The sequence below is a fragment of the Zalophus californianus genome, chromosome 16 (assembly GCF_009762305.2).
Source record: "Zalophus californianus isolate mZalCal1 chromosome 16, mZalCal1.pri.v2, whole genome shotgun sequence".
Lineage (NCBI taxonomy): Eukaryota > Metazoa > Chordata > Mammalia > Carnivora > Otariidae > Zalophus > Zalophus californianus.
In genome coordinates this window covers 3,981,009-4,001,729 of record NC_045610.1, presented here as the reverse complement: position 1 = coordinate 4,001,729, position 20,721 = coordinate 3,981,009, and the positions used below count along the sequence as shown (strand labels likewise).

At 41.7% G+C, this 20,721-nt stretch overlaps 1 protein-coding gene across 1 annotated transcript in view; it reads left to right on the top strand.

Moving 5' to 3' along the window:
- The window catches only part of STX8 (syntaxin 8), a 257,019-nt gene that overhangs the window by 138,937 nt on the left and 97,361 nt on the right, over nucleotides 1-20,721 (top strand). Inside the window, exon 7 of the mRNA XM_027567767.1 lies at nucleotides 19,363-19,464. Coding sequence (XP_027423568.1) covers nucleotides 19,363-19,464 — 102 coding nt within the window. The remainder of the gene's footprint in view (nucleotides 1-19,362; nucleotides 19,465-20,721) is intronic.

Below are 20,721 nucleotides of genomic sequence, written 5' to 3'. Positions count from 1 at the left end.
GTTTGTAGTACAGCTAGATTCTCTCACCACAGTGTGCATTCCCTCCTGGAATCCTCCACCTCCGAAATGATTTTTTTTTTTTAATTTACATTCATTAAGGCTCACTCTTTGTGCTGTAAAGTTCTGTGGGTTTTGACAGTTGCGTAATGTCACATATCTGCCATTACAGTATCATACAGAATGTTTTTAGTGCCCTAAAAATCCTGTGCTTCACCTACTCATCCCTCCCCTCTTCCTCCCGAACTCCTGGCAACCACTGATCATTGTATTCTCTCAATAGTTGTGCCTTTTCCAGAATGTCATATAATTGGATTCATATAGTACGGAGCCTTTTTATGCATGCAGGGTGCTAAGAAATACACGTTGATTATCAGTCAGCACCGAGCATATTATCACCAGGATTCCAGTTTCATAAAGTAATGGGAAGTGTATTTTTGTTGTTACCTCATTTAGCAAGGGTTCCGATGTAGCTTACATTTTTTAAAGTAAACTTTTTATTGGGGGTCTAGGAAAACTGGTGAGGGCTTTATTTTCGTTCCTGTCACAGGGTTGTTTAATGCCTGAACTCAGATAACGTATGTTATGCTTTTAGATCTTGTCTTCAAATTAGGGCTTTGTGAGCTCTGTGGTTTTTTTAATGACTTTTTAAATGTTGTGTTTCTGTGCTGATGATAATATTTAGAAATTTAAAAAATATTCTGGATCATCAGGATGACCATGGCATTGTGTCTTGCTGTCCAATTCCAGCCCACGTACGTATATGTGGGTATAATTCTCCTCGATCCCAGCAGTTCTTGGCTGATGAGAAAAGAAGGTGTACTCAATATAGAATGATGTGTTTGCTTCCGTGAGAAGTGTATAAAGGGTGTCTCCACAGCTAGAATGAAAAACAGCAGGACAAGCCCAAAGGACCCATACCATAGTCTGTGTCACATTCACGTTTCAAGAGCAATTTAGTATTAACGACACAAGCTTTATCTGTCATCATTAAATTATTGTTGTTAAGTAGAATTTTACTTTTATAGCTTTTATTTTTAATATGAATATTTATGTTTAGAACTATGGAATACGGAGCCATAAACAGAATACGTATCCAGATGTGTGGTTATATTTAATGAAATAATTTAAACAAAATGATTTATGCTGAGCGGTGTCAAAGAATGTTTTTTAACTTTCTAACTATATGCAACTCAAGATAGGAAAACAATGGCTGAGCACATGGCAAGTTTTCAGTAAATATTAGTAGCTGTTGTTATGGGTTTACATAATGGGCGCTTTCTGTAATATGCTAGTCTAGCCTGGCTGTCTTCCCTTCCCCACATTTTGGCATTCACTCTATCCTGCAGCTCCGGCAAATTGTCCTCTCCCTCTGCTCACCCCCCCATGCCCAAAGCAGCAATTAGCATGGTCCACACCGGCTTCCCAGATGCCACTGCACTGGACGCAGTCTGTCCTGCCCCCCCTTTTCTGCAGGGCTGCCCTCCGGGGTGGCATTCTTCTCTTGGTCTTTCTGCCACCCCACCCCCACCCCCCACTAGCTTTTTGCTCTTCTTATTCTTTAAATACTAGTGTTCTCTGAGATTCCCCCTTTACCCGAACCTCTTTTTGTTTTTACTCTGCCGTCCTTAACTATAATTTTTTTAAATTGACACGCAGCAATAGGGACTTTGTGTGTATACGTGTAGCATGGTAAATTTTAACACATGTATAGATTTGTGTAACCATTCCCACTAACAGGGCACAGACCAGTGCCGTCCCTCCAGAGACCCCCTTGTCCTGTTGTTTGACAACCATACCCTGCCCCATCCCTAACCCGTAGCAGCTACCACTGACTGCTCTGTTCTCCATCACTTTGGGTGTTTTTGAAAGTATCACATAAATGGAATCATACGTAGGAACTTTGTTAGTATTCCGCTTTCATTTTTCTGTTGTGCTTTTTATTATATGTCTTTGTACGGCACTGTATTCATGGTTACCAGGGATGACGATGTGTATACTTAACATTTCTGTAGTCTACTTAGAGCCAGTATTTTACCACTTGAATTTGGGCATAGAAACCTTACTAGCATGCAGCCCCTCTACCCTGCCCCTGTATGGTGTCCTCGTCTGTGTATTACCCTTCTGTGCATTGAGCCCCAGGCATTGTGACTTTTGCTTTCAACCGTCAAATACTAAAGAGCTTAATTAGAGGAGAATCTATTCTGTTTACCCAGATATTTTTTACTTGGATTGCTTTTCCTTCATTTCCAACGTTCTAGATCGCCTAGACTAGACTGTCTAAAGGACTTACTTTACTGACAACAAAGTCTCTTAGCACTTCTTTATCTGAGAATGAATTTCTCTCTTTCCCCTTTACTCCTGAAGGGGACTTTCACTAAATATGGAGTCCTGTGTTGACAGTCCTTTCCTCTCAGCAGGTTTACAATTCTTGTTACCCTTCCTTCTGGCCTCCCCGAATTCTGATAAGAGCTACACAGTCTTTCAAATCTCTGTTCACCTCTAAGACTTTCTTTTCTTGGGGTGCCTGGGTGGCTCAGTCATTTAAGGGTGTGACTCTTGATTTCAGCTCAGGTCATGATCTCAGGATTGTGAGATCAAGCCCCCCATCAGGCTCTGCGCTCAACAGGGAGTCTGTTTGATATTCTCTCTCCTTCTCCCTCCGCCCCTCCCTGCTCCTCCACACTCTCTCTCTCTAAAATAAATGAAAAAAAAAAAAAAAAAAAAACTGTCTTTTCTTTCTTCAGTGCCCAATAGCTTGGGTACAACATGTCTAGGTGTGGATTTCTGTATGTCTGTGTTGTTTGAGGTTTGCTGCCAAGCTTCCTGAATGTGTTGGTTTACAGTTTGTTGTTGTGTTTCACCACATTTAAGAAAATGTCGGCCATTACTTCTTCAAATATTTCTGCTGCCCCATACTCTTTTCTTCTTTTTCTGGGACTCTGATAATAGGAATGTTTCACCTTTTGCCATTGTCCCACAGGTCCCTGGAGCTGTGTTCATCAACCCCCACCCTGCCGCATGAAGTCTCCTTTCTTCTTGTACAGATTAGATCATTTCTATTGACGTGTCTTCTAGTTCGCTGACTCTTTCCTCTGTCATCTCCATACTGCTTTTGAGCTCATCCACTGAGTTTTTCTAATTCATTTATTGTATTTTTCAGTTTCAAAATTTGCATTTGGTTCTTTTTTTTTTTTTTTTTTTTTGAGAGAGAGAGAGAGCACGAGCAGGGAGGGACAGAGAGAGAGGGAGACAGAGAATCTCGAGCAGGCTCCATGCCCAGCACAGAGCCCAGCACGGGGCTTGATCTCACGACCCTGAGATCCACACCAAGAGTTGGATACTTAATTGGCTGAACCACCCATGCGCCCCCCCCTCCTGCATTTGGTTCTTTCCTATGTCTTCTGTTTCTTTGCTGAAATTTTCTGCCTTGTCATTTGTCTCAAGAGTTTTCACTTTTACTTATTGGGGCATGTTTGTGCTGATTGCTTTAAAGTCCTTGCCAGAAAACTCCAACAACTGTGTCACCTCAGCATTGGCATCCATTGACATTGGTATCATCTTTTCTCATGCAACTCGAGATCTTCTGGTTCTTCATATGCTGAGTAATTTTGGATTGTATCCCGGGCATTTTGATTCTTATGTTATATGATACTGATTCTTGTTTAAATCCTACAGGGATGTTGATACTTTTTGGTTTAGCACACATTTGACCTGATTGGGTTGAGGCCACAAGTTCCAACTAGCTTTCTATGGCTTGTGGTTCCAGTGTTGACTAAGTTTTCTGTTTTCACAGTGCTATTTGGATCTGTCCCATTTGTGCACCCACCAGTGGCCAGTCTGGGAGCTGGGTGTTTTTCTGTTCTGTAGTTCATATCCATGGATGCACAGCTCAGAGGGGTCCCAGAATTCAGAAACGACCTTAAGGGGTTTCTTTCCTAATCTCCTTCCTCTGCTTGGTCTTCTTGGCACTTTCTGGTCTCTAGGGCTCCCTTTTTTATTCCTCCAGCCCCCAATCTGGGGCTTTAGTTACCCCACTCTGCTGTACACTTCCCACTATATATAGTAGGGTTTCTTCTCATTTTCTTTAACCTGATCTGAGTCTGATTTTTTTTATTCTTTTGGCTTTTTATTTAAAATTTTTCTCAAGCCTACAGAAAAGCTGAGGGTATGCCCTTCCTGCATATCTGGTCACTCTTCATCTACATTGACCAGTTTTTACCATTTTACACCTGTTTTCTTCCTTTTTTGTATACTTTGTTTTCCAGCAAACCATATAAAAGTCAGGTGAATGTGTTTCCTAAATACTTCAGCATGCATTTCCCAAGAACTAGCATGTTCTCCTACATAACCACGGTTATCATTAGCAGCCAAGAAACCTAACTTTTACATGGGATATTGCTTAATATGGAGCCCATATTTAAATTTCTCCAGTTGCCCCAGCAATGTCCTTTAACCACTTTCTTTTTTTGAGGTGTTTTTCTTCGGCATTCATTCAAAATTTAAGCATTGCATTTAGTTGTCATGTGTCTTTAAAGTCCTTGAATTTAGAACATCTGCCTCACTTTTTTTTCCTTCAAGAGAGTGAGTGAGAGTGAGCAGAGGGGAGGGGCAGAGAGAGAGGGAAAAAGAGAATCCCAAGCAGTCTCCATGCCCACCACAGAGCCCAATACAAGGCTTGATCTCATGACCCTGAGATCACGACGAGCCAAAATCAAGAGTTGGACGCTTAACTGACTGAGCCACTCAGGCTCCCCTTGGCCCATTGATGTTTTTAAAAAGTTCATGGCCAGTTGTCTTGGATTTCACAATCTGGACTTTCCCGAGTGTTTCCTTATAATATGATTCAAATTAAACATTTTTGGTAAAAAGACCACATAAGTAAAGTTGTGTACTTCTCACCGCATGACATCAGGAAACCTAAAGTGACAGTTTGTCTCGTTATTGCCGACCTTAAGTTTGCTCACTTGGTTAAGGTGATATGTGCTGTTTTTCTTCATTGTGAAGGTACCTTTTCCCCTCTGTAACTAGGCAGGAATTCATGGGGTGATACTTTGAGACTAGGGATACACTGGTTCCCAGCAGCCCTTAACCCAGTAGTTGGGTGGTTGGTTTTTTTTAGTTGAAGTATAGTTGACGCACAATGTTACTTTAGTTTCAGGGGTGAAACATAGTGATTTGATAACTCCATCTGTTACTGTGGAATAGTATGCTTACCAGAGGTATGGCTGCTGTCGCACCAGGCAGCGCTATTCCGGTGCCACTGACTATATTCCCTATGCTGTACCTTTCATCCCTGAGACTCACTCCTTCCATAACTGGAAGCCTGGACCTCCCACTTCCACCCATTTTGCCCATCTCCCGTCCTACCTACCCCTGACAATGCCCAGTTTGTTTCATGTATTTATGGATCTGTTTCTGCTTTTTTGTTGTTTGTGTGTTTCTTTTATATTTTAGAATCCGCATATAAGTGAAGTCATATGATGTTTGCCTTTCTGTTTTTGGCTTACTTCACTTAGCATCGCACCCTCTAGGTCCATCCATGTTGTCACCACCTGGCAAGTTCTCATTCTTTTTATGGCTGAGTGAAACTCCATTGTATTTATATAGACCACATCTTCTTTATCCATTCATCTGTCTCTGGACACTTAGGTTGCTTCCATGTCTTGACTATTGTAGACAACGCTACAGTAAACATAGAGGTGCATATATCTTTTCAAATTAGTGTTTTTATTTTCTTTGGGTAAATACCCATTGGTGGAATTACTGAATTATATAGTATTTCTATTTCAAAATTTTTGAGGACTCTCCGTACTCTTTTCCATAGTGGCTGTAGTAATTTACATTCACACCAACAGTGCACGAGATTTCCTTTGCTCTGCATCCTCGCCAGCACTTGTTCTTTCTTGTCTTTTTGAGCCTAACCATTCTGACAGGTGTGCCTCATTATGGTTTTAACTTGCATTTCCCAATGATGAGTGATGTTGAGCATCTTTTCATATGTGTCTGCTTGTCATCTGTATGTCTTCTTTGGAAAAGTGTCTTCTCAGGTCCTCTACCCGTTTTTAATCAAATTATTATTATTTTTTTGGTGTTGAGATGCCTAAGTTCTTTACACATTTTTAGTATTAGTCCCTAGCATATATGTCATTGCAAATATTTATTCACTGTGCAAAGGCTTTTTGTTGTGGTATAGTCCCAGTAGTTTATTTTTGCTTTTATTTCCTTTGTCTCAAGCAGCATATCTAGAAAAATTTTGTCAAAGAAGTTTGACATGTCAAAGAAACTCCTGCCTCTGCACCTGGTGGTTTTAACATCTATTGATGATCTTTCCCTGAATCAATCGTTATATAGATGGTTACCAAATGGTGTGAATCTTTGACTTTTTATGGGTGATAAAACTATATAAAAAAGCCTGGAAGTGATTATATAAAAGTCATAATGGCAGTTACTTTGGGGGAAGAGGGAAGAGGTAGTGATTAGATAGTTGGAGGCATGGGGAGCGGAAAGGAGAAGAAAGGTGTCGAGGTGTTTGCAGCCACCTTTTTCTTGACCTGGGTGATCATTAAATGGACATTTACTGTGTAATAATTCACTGAACTGTACACACATTTTCTGTACATGTACTTTCCTGTATGTGAAAAAGGCTAAGATTTTAGCATGGAAGTTTCACAATAATATTTACATTTGTGTTTCAAGGATTCATTGCTCACCATGACTTATTTAATATTTTATATTATTTTACCATGACTTAATCTGGATTTCTCTTTTTTCCATTCAGTTCTTCATCATCTGAAAATACTTCTTCTAGTAATTTTTTTTCAGGGAAAAAAAGTTTATATGCACACATACTTTGGGGGATGTTATAATGATAATTGTCTCTAAAATGTTTTTCTAAGTGGCACCTGGGTTGCTCAGTCAGTTGGGCTTCCGACTCTTAGTTTCAGCTCGGGTCATGATCTCGGGGTCTTGAGATGGAGCCCCGCATCGGGCTCCGTGCTCAGTGGGGAGTCTGCTTGGGATTCTCGCCTGCTCTGTACTGCTCCCCCTGCTCATGTGTGGGCATACGCTCCCTCTCTCAAATAAATAAGTTAATTAAAAAAAAAAATGTTTTTCTAAGATACATGTATCGTTCTCTCTTAGAAAAATTACATGTAAAATATATCTCCTAAGATAAATATATACAGATATGTGTATATAGAAGCAGATGGATATATACACACGTACAGACAAACATATAAAGTATCTGTGTACACATACGCACACACATGTACATGCATGCACTCACATGGGCACATAGAACCATCCATTTTTGCACACCGTTCATTTCTATTTTTCTCCAGCTCTGAATACTTCTGCATGCTTTCTAGAAATGCAAGCTAGTCCAGCAGATTATACCCTCAGGCACTGAATATTAGTGCAGCATGGGGCAAATGCACTCAGCCACTTAGCCCTCTTACATTGAATGTGATTTGCATATGTTATTTACTCTACTTGGTCTGTCTCCTTGCCGCTGAGTTTGTGTTTTGACAGTTCGGAGCTATAACGGCTGACAAAAGTGTCCAGGTGATATTGCTAAGTTTATCATGGAGAAATATAGGAAGACGATCTTGCTGGATCTTAAAAGAGGACTTGTAGGGCAGTCCCGGTGCCTTTGCAGTGCAGTGAGGTTAAAGATGGGCAGGCAGTTAAGGATTTGGGACAATTCTCCGATGCTCTGGGAAGAGCGAACGGAAAAATCACTGAGTGGTGGCTGGATGTCACTCTGGCCCAAGGCCTGGCAGTGGCTCCAGGGCCCCAAACAGATGGGAGTGGTTACCTGTGCACTATCCTGCAAGAACTTGACTGTCAAACACTCTTCAGTTCTGATCCATTTAGCGTCCTATTTCCTGCAGAAACCAGCTGGGCGAGCGCTTCCCTACTCCCTCTCATCCATGAGCCTCCACCACGGCTCGGCTAGATTTTGAACCCTTAGGTCACAGCCTAAGGTGTCCCTCACACCTTTTTACTAAATATTTATTGTTTCACACTACCATTTGAGTGCGTCAGAATGTTTTTTTCCGAAATTCAGAAATTTCACGAGATCTTTCTAGACCTTTCAGAGCTCAGTGAGGTGTTTTTTTTTTTTTTTTTTTTTTTGGTTTGTTTTGGGGTGGTTTTTTTTTTTTTTTTTTGGTTTTTTTCCTTGACACGAAGACTCAAGTGTTTTGTCAGCTCAAGGAAAATTCATTATTTATTCAGTCGTTTTCCTCCTTCTGTTTTCCTGGATTTTTTTTATCCCTGTCTTTTTGTTTTTCCCCTCCCGTATTTTGTCCTCTCTAGCCTTTTTCTGTGACTTCTGGGAAATCATTCAAGCTTGTTGTCTAAATCTTGTATTTAGATTGCCCTCTGTTTAATTGCCTTCCTTGTGGTTTTTAATTTGACAATTGTATTTCTGTCTGGATACAGTGTGTCTAGTAACAAAGTTGTTACCTCACTGTGGCTCTGTGTTCCGTTTGCACTCAGTTACTGTCCTCTTGAATCTTGTTTTTTTAAAAAAGAAACCAGTTCCTCAAGATATCTCCTTTTCTGGAAGGAATTGTCTTCTCTTGGGCAGAAGAGGTGAGGGAGGGAGAGGATGTTCCCTCACTTTGAGCTCTTTCTTTACACCTGCTGCCTGTTTGCTCCTCTTCATACAAGGGAGATCAGTGTCCATCTACTGTTAGAAGTGGGGAAGGTTCGAGGCGCCTGGGTGGCTCAGTCAGTTGAATGTCTGCCGTTGGCTCAGGTCATGATCCCAGGGTCCTGGGATCAAGCCCTGTGCCAGGCTCCCAGCTCAGCAGGGAGTCTGCTTCTCCCTCTCCCTCTGACCCTGCTCACTGCTTGTGCTCTCTCTCTCTCTCTCTCAAATAAATAAAATCTTAAAAAAGAAGAAGTGGGGAAGGTTCCTCTATGTCAGCATAGGCTTCTGGGACAGTTTTAGGCCCAGATGAAGGAAGAAGGAAGGGGACCTGTGCTTTCTTTTTTTTTTTTTTTTTTTTTTAAGATTTTATTTATTTATTTGAGAGACAGAGAACGAGAGATAGAAAGCACGAGAGGGAAGAGGGTCAGAGGGAGAAGCAGACTCCCTGCCGAGCAGGAAGCCCGATGTGGGACTCGATCCTGGAACTCCAGGATCATGACCTGAGCCGAAGGCAGTCGCTTAACCAGCTGAGCCACCCAGGCGCCCAGGGGACCTGTGCTTTCTACCTGGACTCATTCACCTGTCCCTGCTGAAGATGTGAGCAGATGTAGTAGCCAAGGGGGTTTCTCCTAGGCCTCCAAAGCCTGAGCAGGTCCCAGAGGCTCTGGTTGGGTGTGCTGGAGTTCCCCACCAACTGCCCCTTTGTGGAGTGCCATGAGTGAGTTACAGCTTCTTTGCTGAGTCACAGGATTGGTCTTTCCTTCTGTTCCCAGGTTCTGTTCCATATTTGACCTTTCTTCCTAGTGATATTGTTAGAGGTCACCCCCCCATTCTAAATCTCCATTGTAGGGGGTAGAGGGAGTAGAACAAATACCCTCAAGAAAAGCTCTTTTATTCACTCTTTGTTGTTGTTGTTGTTTTTAAAGATTTTATTTATTTATTTGACAGAGAGAGACACAGCGAGAGAGGGAACACAAGCAGGGGAGCGGGAGAGGGAGAAGCAGGCTTCCCGCCGAGCAGGGAGCCCGATGCGGGGCTCGATCCCAGGACCCTGGGACCATGACCTGAGCCGAAGGCAGACGCTTAACCATCTGAGCCACCCAGGCGCCCCTATTCACTCTTTGTTTTAACATTTGTCTTTAAGTGTGATGAGCAATAGAAGCAAAAGACCTGATAGCATAATGACTTCACAACCACCAGCACCCACCGTGAGTACAAAAAGGCCCCAAACTTATCTGAAAATACGCAGCATGCGTTCTGTCTTTAGATAGAATGTACCGACACTTGCAATTGGGAGTAGAGAACATTTATGAAGTGTAATTGGAGTCTGGTATTTCGATATCATGTATTTCTTCCTGCTTTTGACCCCATCTGTCCTGTGTCATACTTTACGTTGTCCGTTGTTCCTTTCTGCATCAGAACGGCCACTCCACTCAGTGTCTCACATTAACACAGGATGGAAATAATAATCTTCTCAGAACCCAATGCAAATCCTTTCCAGGAAGCAAAAGATCAGTTTCTCTCGTAGGCTGGAGTGTCCGGAATCCTAAAGAGTCACCTGGTGGTTTCTCCACCTGTTCTCTGCAAGCTGCATTTAATTTGCTGGTTCGAGCCTGTGGTTGGGGGAATTCCCACCTTAGCCTGTGGGCTGCAGGGTGGGGATTCCCCCAGGCTCCCTGCCCTTGGAAATCTGGGAAGTTCCTACCAGCTGATGCCAGCAGAGCAACCCCCCAGTGGCAGGCTAAACCTTTTAAAAACGGATCTGACAGTATGTTTCAAAGTCCACTCAGCGGTCCTAACCACAGGTTGTTAACTTAAGGAAATGAGACAAAAGAAGGAAAATGATCACGAAGGAAAAAATCCGTTGACTCATTATGTATAAATATAGAAGCATGCTCTGTACCGCACAATGGGCTATTTTTAATGAGTGTTTATTTAATGGAATGAATATTTTGTAACCATTAGAAATTATAACTGTGAATGGAGACTGTAGCAACATGAAAGAGCACAAAAGGTATCATGTTCATGGGGCAAAAGGCTTATGTGTTGCAATTATATAAAAATAATATGTTTATGTCAGATCTTAGGAGAGAACACATAGAGGTGATTACTGGGGCATTTGGATAACTTTTGACTTTCCCCCCCCTCATTTGTAAACTGCTATTAAATAATTTTTATCGCTTAAAAAAATAGAGTTGGTTTTGTAAACAAACAAACAAACTAGTAATCAGAAGAGGTTTACCAACCAAATGAAAAACTTTGTGTTTTGTCTGAGATTAAAAACATTAACCCCCTTGGGACGCCTGGCTGGCTCCATCAGAGGAGTCTACAGACTCTTGATCTCAGGGTCATGAGTAGGAGCCCCACCTTGGGTGTAAAGAGTACTAAAATAAATAAACTTAAAAGAATCAACCCCCTCAGGGTTGCCTACTGATCTTTGCTGAGCTCATCCACTACAAAGTCTTGATTTACCTCTAAGTTGTAAATATTTACATAAAGTTCAAAAGGAATCTATCTAGAAACCCAGTTAACCCATAACAACTGACAAATACTTAGTGTCAGACAAGGAATGTTTCACACTTGACTCTCTTTGGTGATAGAGGCTGATCAAGCCTGAATTTTATATTACATACTGCAGCATTAGAACATAAGTAGACTGTAATCGGTTGCATGTACCAAGCAACTGTATGAAACGAAGCTGTTACTGTGGAACAGCCAGATAGGACGCGAAGAATGGGTGCTAAAAACATTTGCTTTTGTATATGCGCCTATGTATAAGCTCATCTGTGTTCTGTGCTGACTTAGACAAAAGCTTAAGTGGCATGTCCAGTCCTCACATCGTATTGTAGGATGAATTCTATGCCCAAAGCATCAAGATATCACAAGATCTCGAAATCACTTCCTCTGAGGGTCCACCAAAGTTTTCAGCTAAGTGCTTTTATCCCAAAAGAGAAGACTAGGGAGGTAGATGAGAAGTGTCTTGCGGAAGAAAGAACACTGGTGTTGTGTTCTGGAAATGACTAAGGTGGACTGTGAAAAGCGGGCAGGTTTTCAGCTCAATGTGTAGAACCTTATAATAATTAGAGTCACCTTCCAGCTCAGGCAAGGAACTGATTTCCTCCTGAGTTTCCAAGTTAGCAGTCGCAGGGAGCGTTCAGCAAAATGTTTAATTATCCTGCTGCCAGGGTTGCTATAAAAAAAGGAGAGAAACTGCGGGATGATCACATGACCTCTAGCCGCTCTACAGTTTTGTGATTCTAAGGCATTTGCTTTGTCTTGCTAGAACGCATGCCTGCCTGCCTTCCTGGAAAATCTTAGGAGTATCCTAATATTGCAAACTTAATTTTTTTTCTGGTTTACATTTTTAAACTGAGGCCCAGTTTACATACAGTAAAACGCACAGATCTTTAGTTTTCAGTTCTGGGTGTTTTGACAACTGTATACAATTGTGTCATCATTTAGAATCTTTCCGTCATCCCCCAAAATTCCCTTGTGTCGCCATCTAGTCAGTCTCCCACCACCACCCAAAGGCAGCTGCTTTCTGATTTCTGTCCAGTACGTTCGGTTTATCCTTATACTTCATATAAATAGAATCAGGGAAATAGATATTGATTTTCATTTTCTTCTTTTAGCCAACAAAATGCTTTTGAGATTATTAGATTGTTGCATTAATAAGCAGCTCATTGTTTTTATTGAGGAATAGTATTCCATTATACAGCTATGCTTAGCATACAGATTTGCTTATCCATTCTCCTACGGATGGATATTTGAGTTGTTTCTAGTTTGGGGTTCTAAGGAATAAGGCTGCTGTGTATATTTTTTGTGCAATATATATTTTATGCCTTTTTGGGAAATATGTTTTTGTTTCTGTTTGGTAAATGCATAGGAGTGAGCTTTCTGGGTCGTAAGTTAGATAAATGGTTAACTTGATTAGAACTGACGAACACTTCTACAATTACGTTTGTGCCAAATCATCCCCAGCAATTAGCATTGTCAGTCTTTAATGTTAGCACTCCAGTGGGTGTGAAATGGTATCTCATTGTGGTTTAAATCTGCATTTCCCTACTGACTAATGATGTTGAGCCCCTTTTCATGGGCCGATTGTGTGTCTTCTTTACAAAACGTCTGTTCACATCTTTTGCCTGTTTTAAAATTAGATTGATTGGGGTGCCTGGGTGGCTCAGTCTGCTAAGTATCTGCCTTTCGCTTAGGTCATGATCCCGGGGTCCTGGAATCGAGCCCCATGTCGGGCTCTCTACTGGGCGGGAGCCGGCTTCTCCCTGCTGTTCCCCCTGCTTGTACTCTCTCTCTCTCTCTCTCTCTCTCTCTCTCTCTCTCTTAAATAAATAAATAAATAAATAAATAAATAAATAAATAAATAAATAAATAAAATCTTTAAAAAAATGAAATAAAATAAGATTAGGTTGTCTTTTTTCTTGTTAATAGATGTCTTTTTTCTTGTTAGGTTGATTGTCTTTTTTCTTGTTTATATTCTAGATATGAATACTTTGTCAGATGTATGTCCTGCAGATATTTACCAGTCTGTGGGTTGTTTCTTAATTTTTGTCATGGTGTCTTTGGATGAGCAGAAATTTTTGATAAATTCCAGTTGACCACCTTCTTTTCTTTTGTGCATAGTCTTTTTATGTCCTATCCAAGAAATTTCTGCCTACCCAAGGTTATGAAGAAATTGTTGTTGTTTTCTTCTAGAAGCTTTGCACTTCTACGTTTTACGGTTAGGTCTTTGAACCATCTCAAATGAATTTTTTGCGTTTGATGGGAGCAGAGTCAAGATTGTTTTCCTCCTATGGGTTTTCACTTGTTTCAATATCATTTGTTGTTGAAAAGACTTTTCTTTGTGTATTTGACTGACTTATTGTCACCTTTGTTGAGAATTGAGTACACACACTCACATTCTCACACATTCTCACACATACACATTCTCTCTCTCACACACACACACACACACACACACACACACACACACACACACAGGGGTCTGTCTCTGGACTCTGTCTTGTTCCGTTGATCCATTTGCCCTTCTGCCAAATACCACACGGTCATGATTGCTATATATTTATAATAAATCTTGGATTTCGGTTAATACCTCCAACTTTTATTTTTTCTTTGTCAAGATTATTTTAGCTATTCTAAACCATTTGCTTTTCCATGTACATTTTAGAATTGACTTACCAGTTTTATTTTTTTAATTAATTAATTTTTTTATGTTAATACCCGTGTAGTTAACATACAATGTTAACTTAGCCTCAGGCCATAACGCAGTGATTCAGCAGCTCCGTACACCAGCCTGTGCTCATCCCTAGCGCCCTCCCTCATCCCAATCTCCTGTTTCACCCCTCCTCCTCCACCTCTGCCCCACCCCCTACCCCTCTGATAACCATCAGTTTGTTCTTTATAGTTAAGAATCTGTTTTGCGGGGACGCCTGGGTGGCTCAGTTGTTAAGCGTCTGCCTTCGGCTCGGGTCGTGGTCCCAGGGTCCTGGGATCGAGCCCCGCATCGGGCTCCCTGCTTGGCGGGAAGCCTGCAGAACCCTCTCCCTCTCCTGCTCCCCCTGCTTGTGCTCTCTCTCTCTCTCTCTCTCTGACAAATAAATAAATAAATATATTTAAAAAAAGAAAATCTGTTTTGTGGTTGTCTCTCTCTTTTTTTTTTCTTTGTTCTTTTGTTTCTTTCTTAAATTCCACATATGAGTGAAAAACCCGCTAGGCTTTTGATTGGGACTACAATGAATCTGTAGATCAACTGAGAGAGAGAAAACGTACCTTTAAAACATTGAGTCAATCTGTGCAGGTGGTAGACAGCTGTCCATTTCTTTAGGTCTTCTTGAGTTTCTCCCAGCACTGTTACAGTTTTCCGTGTAGACGTCTTGCCCACCATCTTTGGTTTGATTTACTTCTAAGTGTCACTGGATAGACTGGGGAGACCCTGGGCCCTGGGGCCTCAACCCAGCCTATCCCAAAGGTGTTGCCGAAGGTTCTTAGTCTGGTTAGAAGGAAGAATTTAAGGACAGACACAACACAGAGGAGTGACCCAAGCAGGAATGTTTGTTAAAGTGAAAAATACACTCTTGAGATGTGAGAGCAGGTGAGCCCTGGGGGTTGGGTTTCTATCTTTTATTGATGGTTGATGGTTGTTAACTAGGGGGTGGAATATTCATCTCTCCAGGCAGGGATGCAGGGGTTTGCACCTTTTCTTCCTAATTTAGTCACGGGTTTCCTTCATGGCAGCCGCCATCTTGGGCCTGGTAGGTTTGACCTGGCTTCTTGTGGAGTGCTGCCAGGACAGGCCTCTGACCTTCCCGAGAGCTGGCCATGACCTCCTCATTGTTGGCCTCCAGGGAGCCTGTTAGAACCTAACTTACCGCCTACTCTCACAGAAGCATTTGGTGTACTTTTTTTTTTTTTTTTTTTTAAGGATGTTGAGTTCAGTTTTTTTTTTAAAGATTTTATTTATTTATTTGAGAGAGAGAGAGAATGAGAGATAGAAAGCATGAGAGGGAAGAGGGTCAGAGGGAGAAGCAGACTCCCTGCTGAGCAGGAAGCCTGATGCGGGACTCGATCCCGGGACTCCAGGATCATGACCTGAGCCGAAGGCAGTCGCTTAACCAACTGAGCCACCCAGGCGCCCCATTTGGTGTACTTTTTGATGCTATTATAAATGGTAGTTTTTTACTTTGACTTTTCAGTTGTTTGTCACTAGTATATAGAAATACATTGCTCTTTATAATTGACTTTGTATCTGCAGATTTGTTAAAGTCACTAATTAGTTCTAGTAGTTTTTAAATAAATCCATAGTTTTCTCTGTACACAATCATGTCAACTGCAAATATACGTGTTTATAGCTTCTTTTCAAATCTTTTGCCTTTCTTTTCTTGCCTCCTTAAACAGTGTGGGACTTAATAATAAAATGTTCAACGGAAGTCATCAGAGCAGATGTCTTCACGTTGTTCCCTGATCTTAGAGGAAAAGGGTTCAGTGATCCACCGTTAAGGATAGTGTTAGCTCTGGTGTTTTCACAGATGTCCTTTGTCAGGTTGATGAACTTCTCCTTCAGTCCTGTTTTGCTGAGAATTTGTATCATGAATGGACACTCAGTTTTGTCAAATCGTCTTCCTGCGTTTATTGAAATGATCATGAGCATCTCTTAGTCTGATCACTGATTTTATGTATTTCTCCTTTTCCAGTGTTTGTGTTTAGAGCAGTACACTTCTGTCCAAGCCCTGCTTTAGTTGCATCCCACAGACTTTCATTTTGAATTCTCGTTATCATTCAGTTCAAAGTATTTTCTGTTTTTCCTGTGATTTTTATTTTTGTCTCATAGGTTTTTCAGAGGTGGTTTCCTTGATATTCCAATGTGGGGATTTTTTTTAGTTCTCATCACATGTGCTCTTTCACCATGAGAAAAGGTTTCTTTTCATCTCCGATAATACTCCTTGGCTTGAAGTCTGTCTGGTGTAATACAGTGTAGCCATGTCCGCTTTCTAGGCACACACTTTATATGCCTTATATTCAAAGTGAATTTCTTGTGAAAGCATATAGTTATTCTTTCTTCCTTTCTTTCTTTCTTTCTTTCTTTCTTTTTCTTTCTTTCTTTCTTTCTTTCTTTCTTTCTTTCTTTCTTTCTTTCTTTCTTTCTTTCTTTCTTTCTTTCTTTCTTAATCTTGGCTGATATTCTTTTTTTTTTAAATAGATTTTATTTATTTGACAGAGAGAGACACAGCAAGAGAGGGAACACAAGCAGGGGGAATGGGAGAGGGAGATGCGGGGCTCAATCCCAGAACCCTGGGATCATGACCTGAGCCGAAGGCAGATACCTAACGACTGAGCCACCCAGGCGCCCCATTGGCTGATATTCTTTGTCTTTTAATTGAGGAGTTAGTCCATTTATATTTAAGGTGACTATTGATATAGTTGGGTTTAGGTCTGCCTTCTAGGTATTTATGTTCCTTTTGTCCTGTCTGGTTTTTGTTCCTTTGTGCCTACTTTCCTGCCTTCTTTTGGGTAAATCCTGCATTTTTTTAGTATTTAATTTTATTCCCTCTTTTTTTTTTTTTAATCTGTACCTTTTGGGGTGTGTGTATATGTGTGTGGTTTTCTTTTCTTTTTTTTTTTTAAGTGATTGCTTTAGATCTGTGTTGCTCAAGACAGTAGTCACCATCCACATCCAGCTTTTAAGTTTCAATTAGTTAAAATATGAAAAAATTAAAATATCTTCCTGGCTTAAGGAGGGCACTATTGTGATGAGCACTGGGTGTTGTACGGAAGTGATGAATCACTAAATTCTACACCTGAAGTTAATATTACACTGTCTGCTAACTGGAATTTAAATAAAAGCTTGAAAATAAAATAAAACATGTCCCTGGCTATAGTATGGAGAATGGATTGAGAAGATGCAGAACTAGAAACAGGAAGATAAGTTAGGACATTGTTTTTGGAAACACTGGCACGATTTTGTGAGATACGAGTAACAGAATTTACGCGATATCGTGGGATAGAGAGATCCTGGAGGCAGGGTCACCTGAGTGGCTGCAAGTGGCTGCAAGTGGCATGTCTGAACTGGGGAAGGGGGGAGGCCAAGTGAAGATTTCTGGCGTAGGCCAGCAAGTGAATGTTGGTGCCATTGATGGAGACAGGGAATGTAGGAGGGGACTCAGGTTTAGGGGAAGATGAAGAGTTTAGTTTCAGAGACCTTGAGAGTCTGATATTTGTAGAAATCTCAGGGTACAGATAAGTAGTAGGCAGTTTGCAGCCTGAGTCCAGAATTTTGGAGAGCTATGTGGAGCAGATTTTCAAGTTTTTAATTTACATATTGAGGAAACCAAAAGGTATGTAACATCACCATGGTAGTATTAGAGAGTAAAAATACACAGCAGTGTGGGATTGTCAGCATTTAAGGGGAAGAGGAGACTCTAGACAGAGCTTGGAGACAGATGGAAGGAAGATGGGGAGAGAGAATGTCACTGAATATGAAGGAATAGAGAGTCACGAGTGAATTGTTAAATGGCAGTGAAAGGTTTCCTAGGCAGGTGTTCTATAGGTAATATTTGACAAATTTGGCTTAGTCTAAGATGCAGCAGAGTGCTTTAAAATTATGTCTCTCTTTTAGACTTCATCCATTCGTTGCTTTTATCTGTGTTTATCTGTATTTATTTTATCTGGCTGTGTACTAGGCACTCTCCTGGACATCACAGGTAGAGCCATGAATGAAAGGGAGTCTCTGTTGTACTCTTTCTGAAAAGGAAAGACATGTGAGCAAATTATTAGATGTGAAGCTTAAGGGTCTGTAAGTAAACAGAGGTTGTAGGAAGGGCTGCAGGAGCCAGGAGAGAGCAGCCCCTCTTCTGTGCCTTCCACATGCTGTTCGTTCCATATGCGTTGCTCTCTTCCTACCTCTTCACCGACGTGGCCTTCAAAACTCAGCTCCGGCATCCTTCTGGAAACTTCCTTCGATTCCTTTTATTTCTTTAACAGAAACAGTGACTCATATTGGACAGTGTTTCTCTAAAGCAACAACAAAAAAAAGAGCAAGGGAGGAAGGAGTGAGGAACAGGAACCAAAACTGAAATAATAATGTGTACTCGTTAGAAGAAATTCAAACAGTACCGAAAATGCAAGCAAGATCATCCCGGAGCCCAGCACCTAGAAATGATCATTATTCACATTAGGCTGACATCATCCAGAAATATCCTTGTAGGTTTGTCCAATATGAAAGGGTGGATAGAAATAATTTTATATCATTAGAATCATGCAATATATACTATTTTAAGTGTTGCTAAGTGCTTAATTTCACTTTAAGGAGACTTGCGTAGTGTCAGTGATACTTCCAATTTTAAAAGAAGAGGATTAGTGTTTAAAAAAAAAAAAAAGAAAAGCTGAACTTCACATAAAGTGTTCTTGACAAGAGATGGTAATTACTAAAAGATCCATCTAAGGTTGACAAAAAAAAAAGATGGTGGTTTTGAAAAGCCATGGGTCTCCATGTTTCCCTTTTCAACAGCTCAATAGGACTCCTCTGTGAAGTGATGGAGAAAATAACACCTCCAACTTCCTTCCACCTTTCTCTCCCCAACCCCAAACCCCCCAACCCCCCAAATGCTTCCTGACTTTCAGTTATAATTATAGCATCACTGTTTACAACATTTATCTACCTTTTTGTAAAGGAATCCATGTATCTGCTGATCCCCAGCTCAGTATTTTGATGGCCCCAGCTCTCTCCAGCATCTCTTCGGTCATGGTCTCTGGCTTCTCCGTCCTAGAGTTCTTTATTTCTGCTTGCCTCTTGGTTGGCTAGGTTTCATCATCAAGCTGTTTTCTCGAGAAGGACTGCAGTAGTCCCTGGAGTCTCCCATAGTCCATCCACCAGCTTTATGCTGGAATGACAACTTGGCCGAGCATAACTTTGCTGGGTCCTGCTTTCTTTCGCTTGGATTTCTGACAGTCCTCCTCTGTGTCCCAGGCTCACGGGAAATCAGTTTTCTTCTTTACCACTACTCCCCCCACACCACCACCACCCCCTTTTATGAATCAGAATTGCAGATTTCAAAGAACATACATGAGCTCTTTACCTTTCCCCTCACTGCACAGGAGTGAATTTATTAGTAGGGAGGCCACAGCTCTGACACTGTGATGTGAGCTGGAGTATTTCTGGAGTATTAACCACGCATCTCTGTCTTCCTTTCTAGAGATAATTGATGACCTTGCCAACCTGGTGGAGAACACTGATGGGAAGCTCCGCACTGAGACCAGGCGTGTGAATATGGTGGACAGAAAGTCAACGTCTTGCGGTAAAGGATAGCTACCCTTATGTTTCTGCCTCTCTCCTGCTTGTGCATTTACTCTACTTTCAGTTTTCCCACATTTGTCTGATTATTGCAGGGCTTTGGTTGCCCTTCTAATGCAGACAGTCCCATTTGATGAAACACCGAAATTGCTAAAAGAGACCCAAATCTTGCTAAAATGAAGTGAGTTGTAAGGGCGCCTGGGTGGCTCGGTCGGTTAAGTGTCTGACTCTTGGTCTCAGCTCAGGTCTGGATTGCGGGGTCATGAGTTCAAGCCCTGCATTGGGCTCGGTGCTGGGCGTGGAGCCTACTTTAAAAAATAATAATAAAATAAAATGAAATGAAGTGACTTGCTGCAAATGTGGGCGAAATACAATGCACTGTTATTTTCTTTTTTAATTTAAAATAGGAAACCTCTGTGTATGCTTACAGAGAATACCAGTTTGGGAAATTGTGTGACAATATACAGGTCGGTGCTGGTAGATCCTCGCGGGTGTTGAGAGCCATCTTGCTTACTTTGTGCCTTTTTTCAGTCACAAGCTTAATTGTTGGAGCTTGGACCACAGAGCAGTTAAGAGGCCAGGTTCTGAAGTCTGGTTGAGTTCAAATCCTACATGTAGTCACGTTATCTTTGGCCATCGCCTTACCGCTTAGTACCTTGTACATAAAGTGGGGACACATGGGCAAGGCAAGAATCCCCTGGTGGGATTCTACCAATCCTGATTCTCTGGCGTTGCCCTAGAGCTTCTGATGAGGTAGGGCTGCGTGCTGTGCGGTGTGAGCTACTTATCGCCTGTGTGCGGTGCCCTGCCCGAGGCCAGCAATGGTAAATGGTAGTGACAGTAGGAGTGGCCACAGTGATCATTACTGGGTGCTTCGTCTCACAGAGGTGCGCGAGGTTTATGAAGCTAACGCCTTTATTACAAGCAGCAGTACGATAACACTCAAAGCCCCAGTGATCTGAGCACATGCTTTGCCTCTTAGCCCTATTGATATGAAAAATGCAGTGGATCCCTCTGATCTGTCCAGTTTTAGAACAAGGACGTCTGTGCGGGGGAGACCTGAGATGTACGGCCCGAGAGGCCTTACCTTCTCTACCTGATGTGCTGGCTAAACGGAAGTCTAGAACAACAGGGTGGCCGAGGACAGGCAGCCATGGACTCTGGGACCTCCAGAAGGGAGACTCTGAGGGGCCTCCCTGCTCCCCCGTTATCACCTGTCTGTGCTCCCTAGCCCCGGAGTTCTCATCCGCCAGGTACCAGC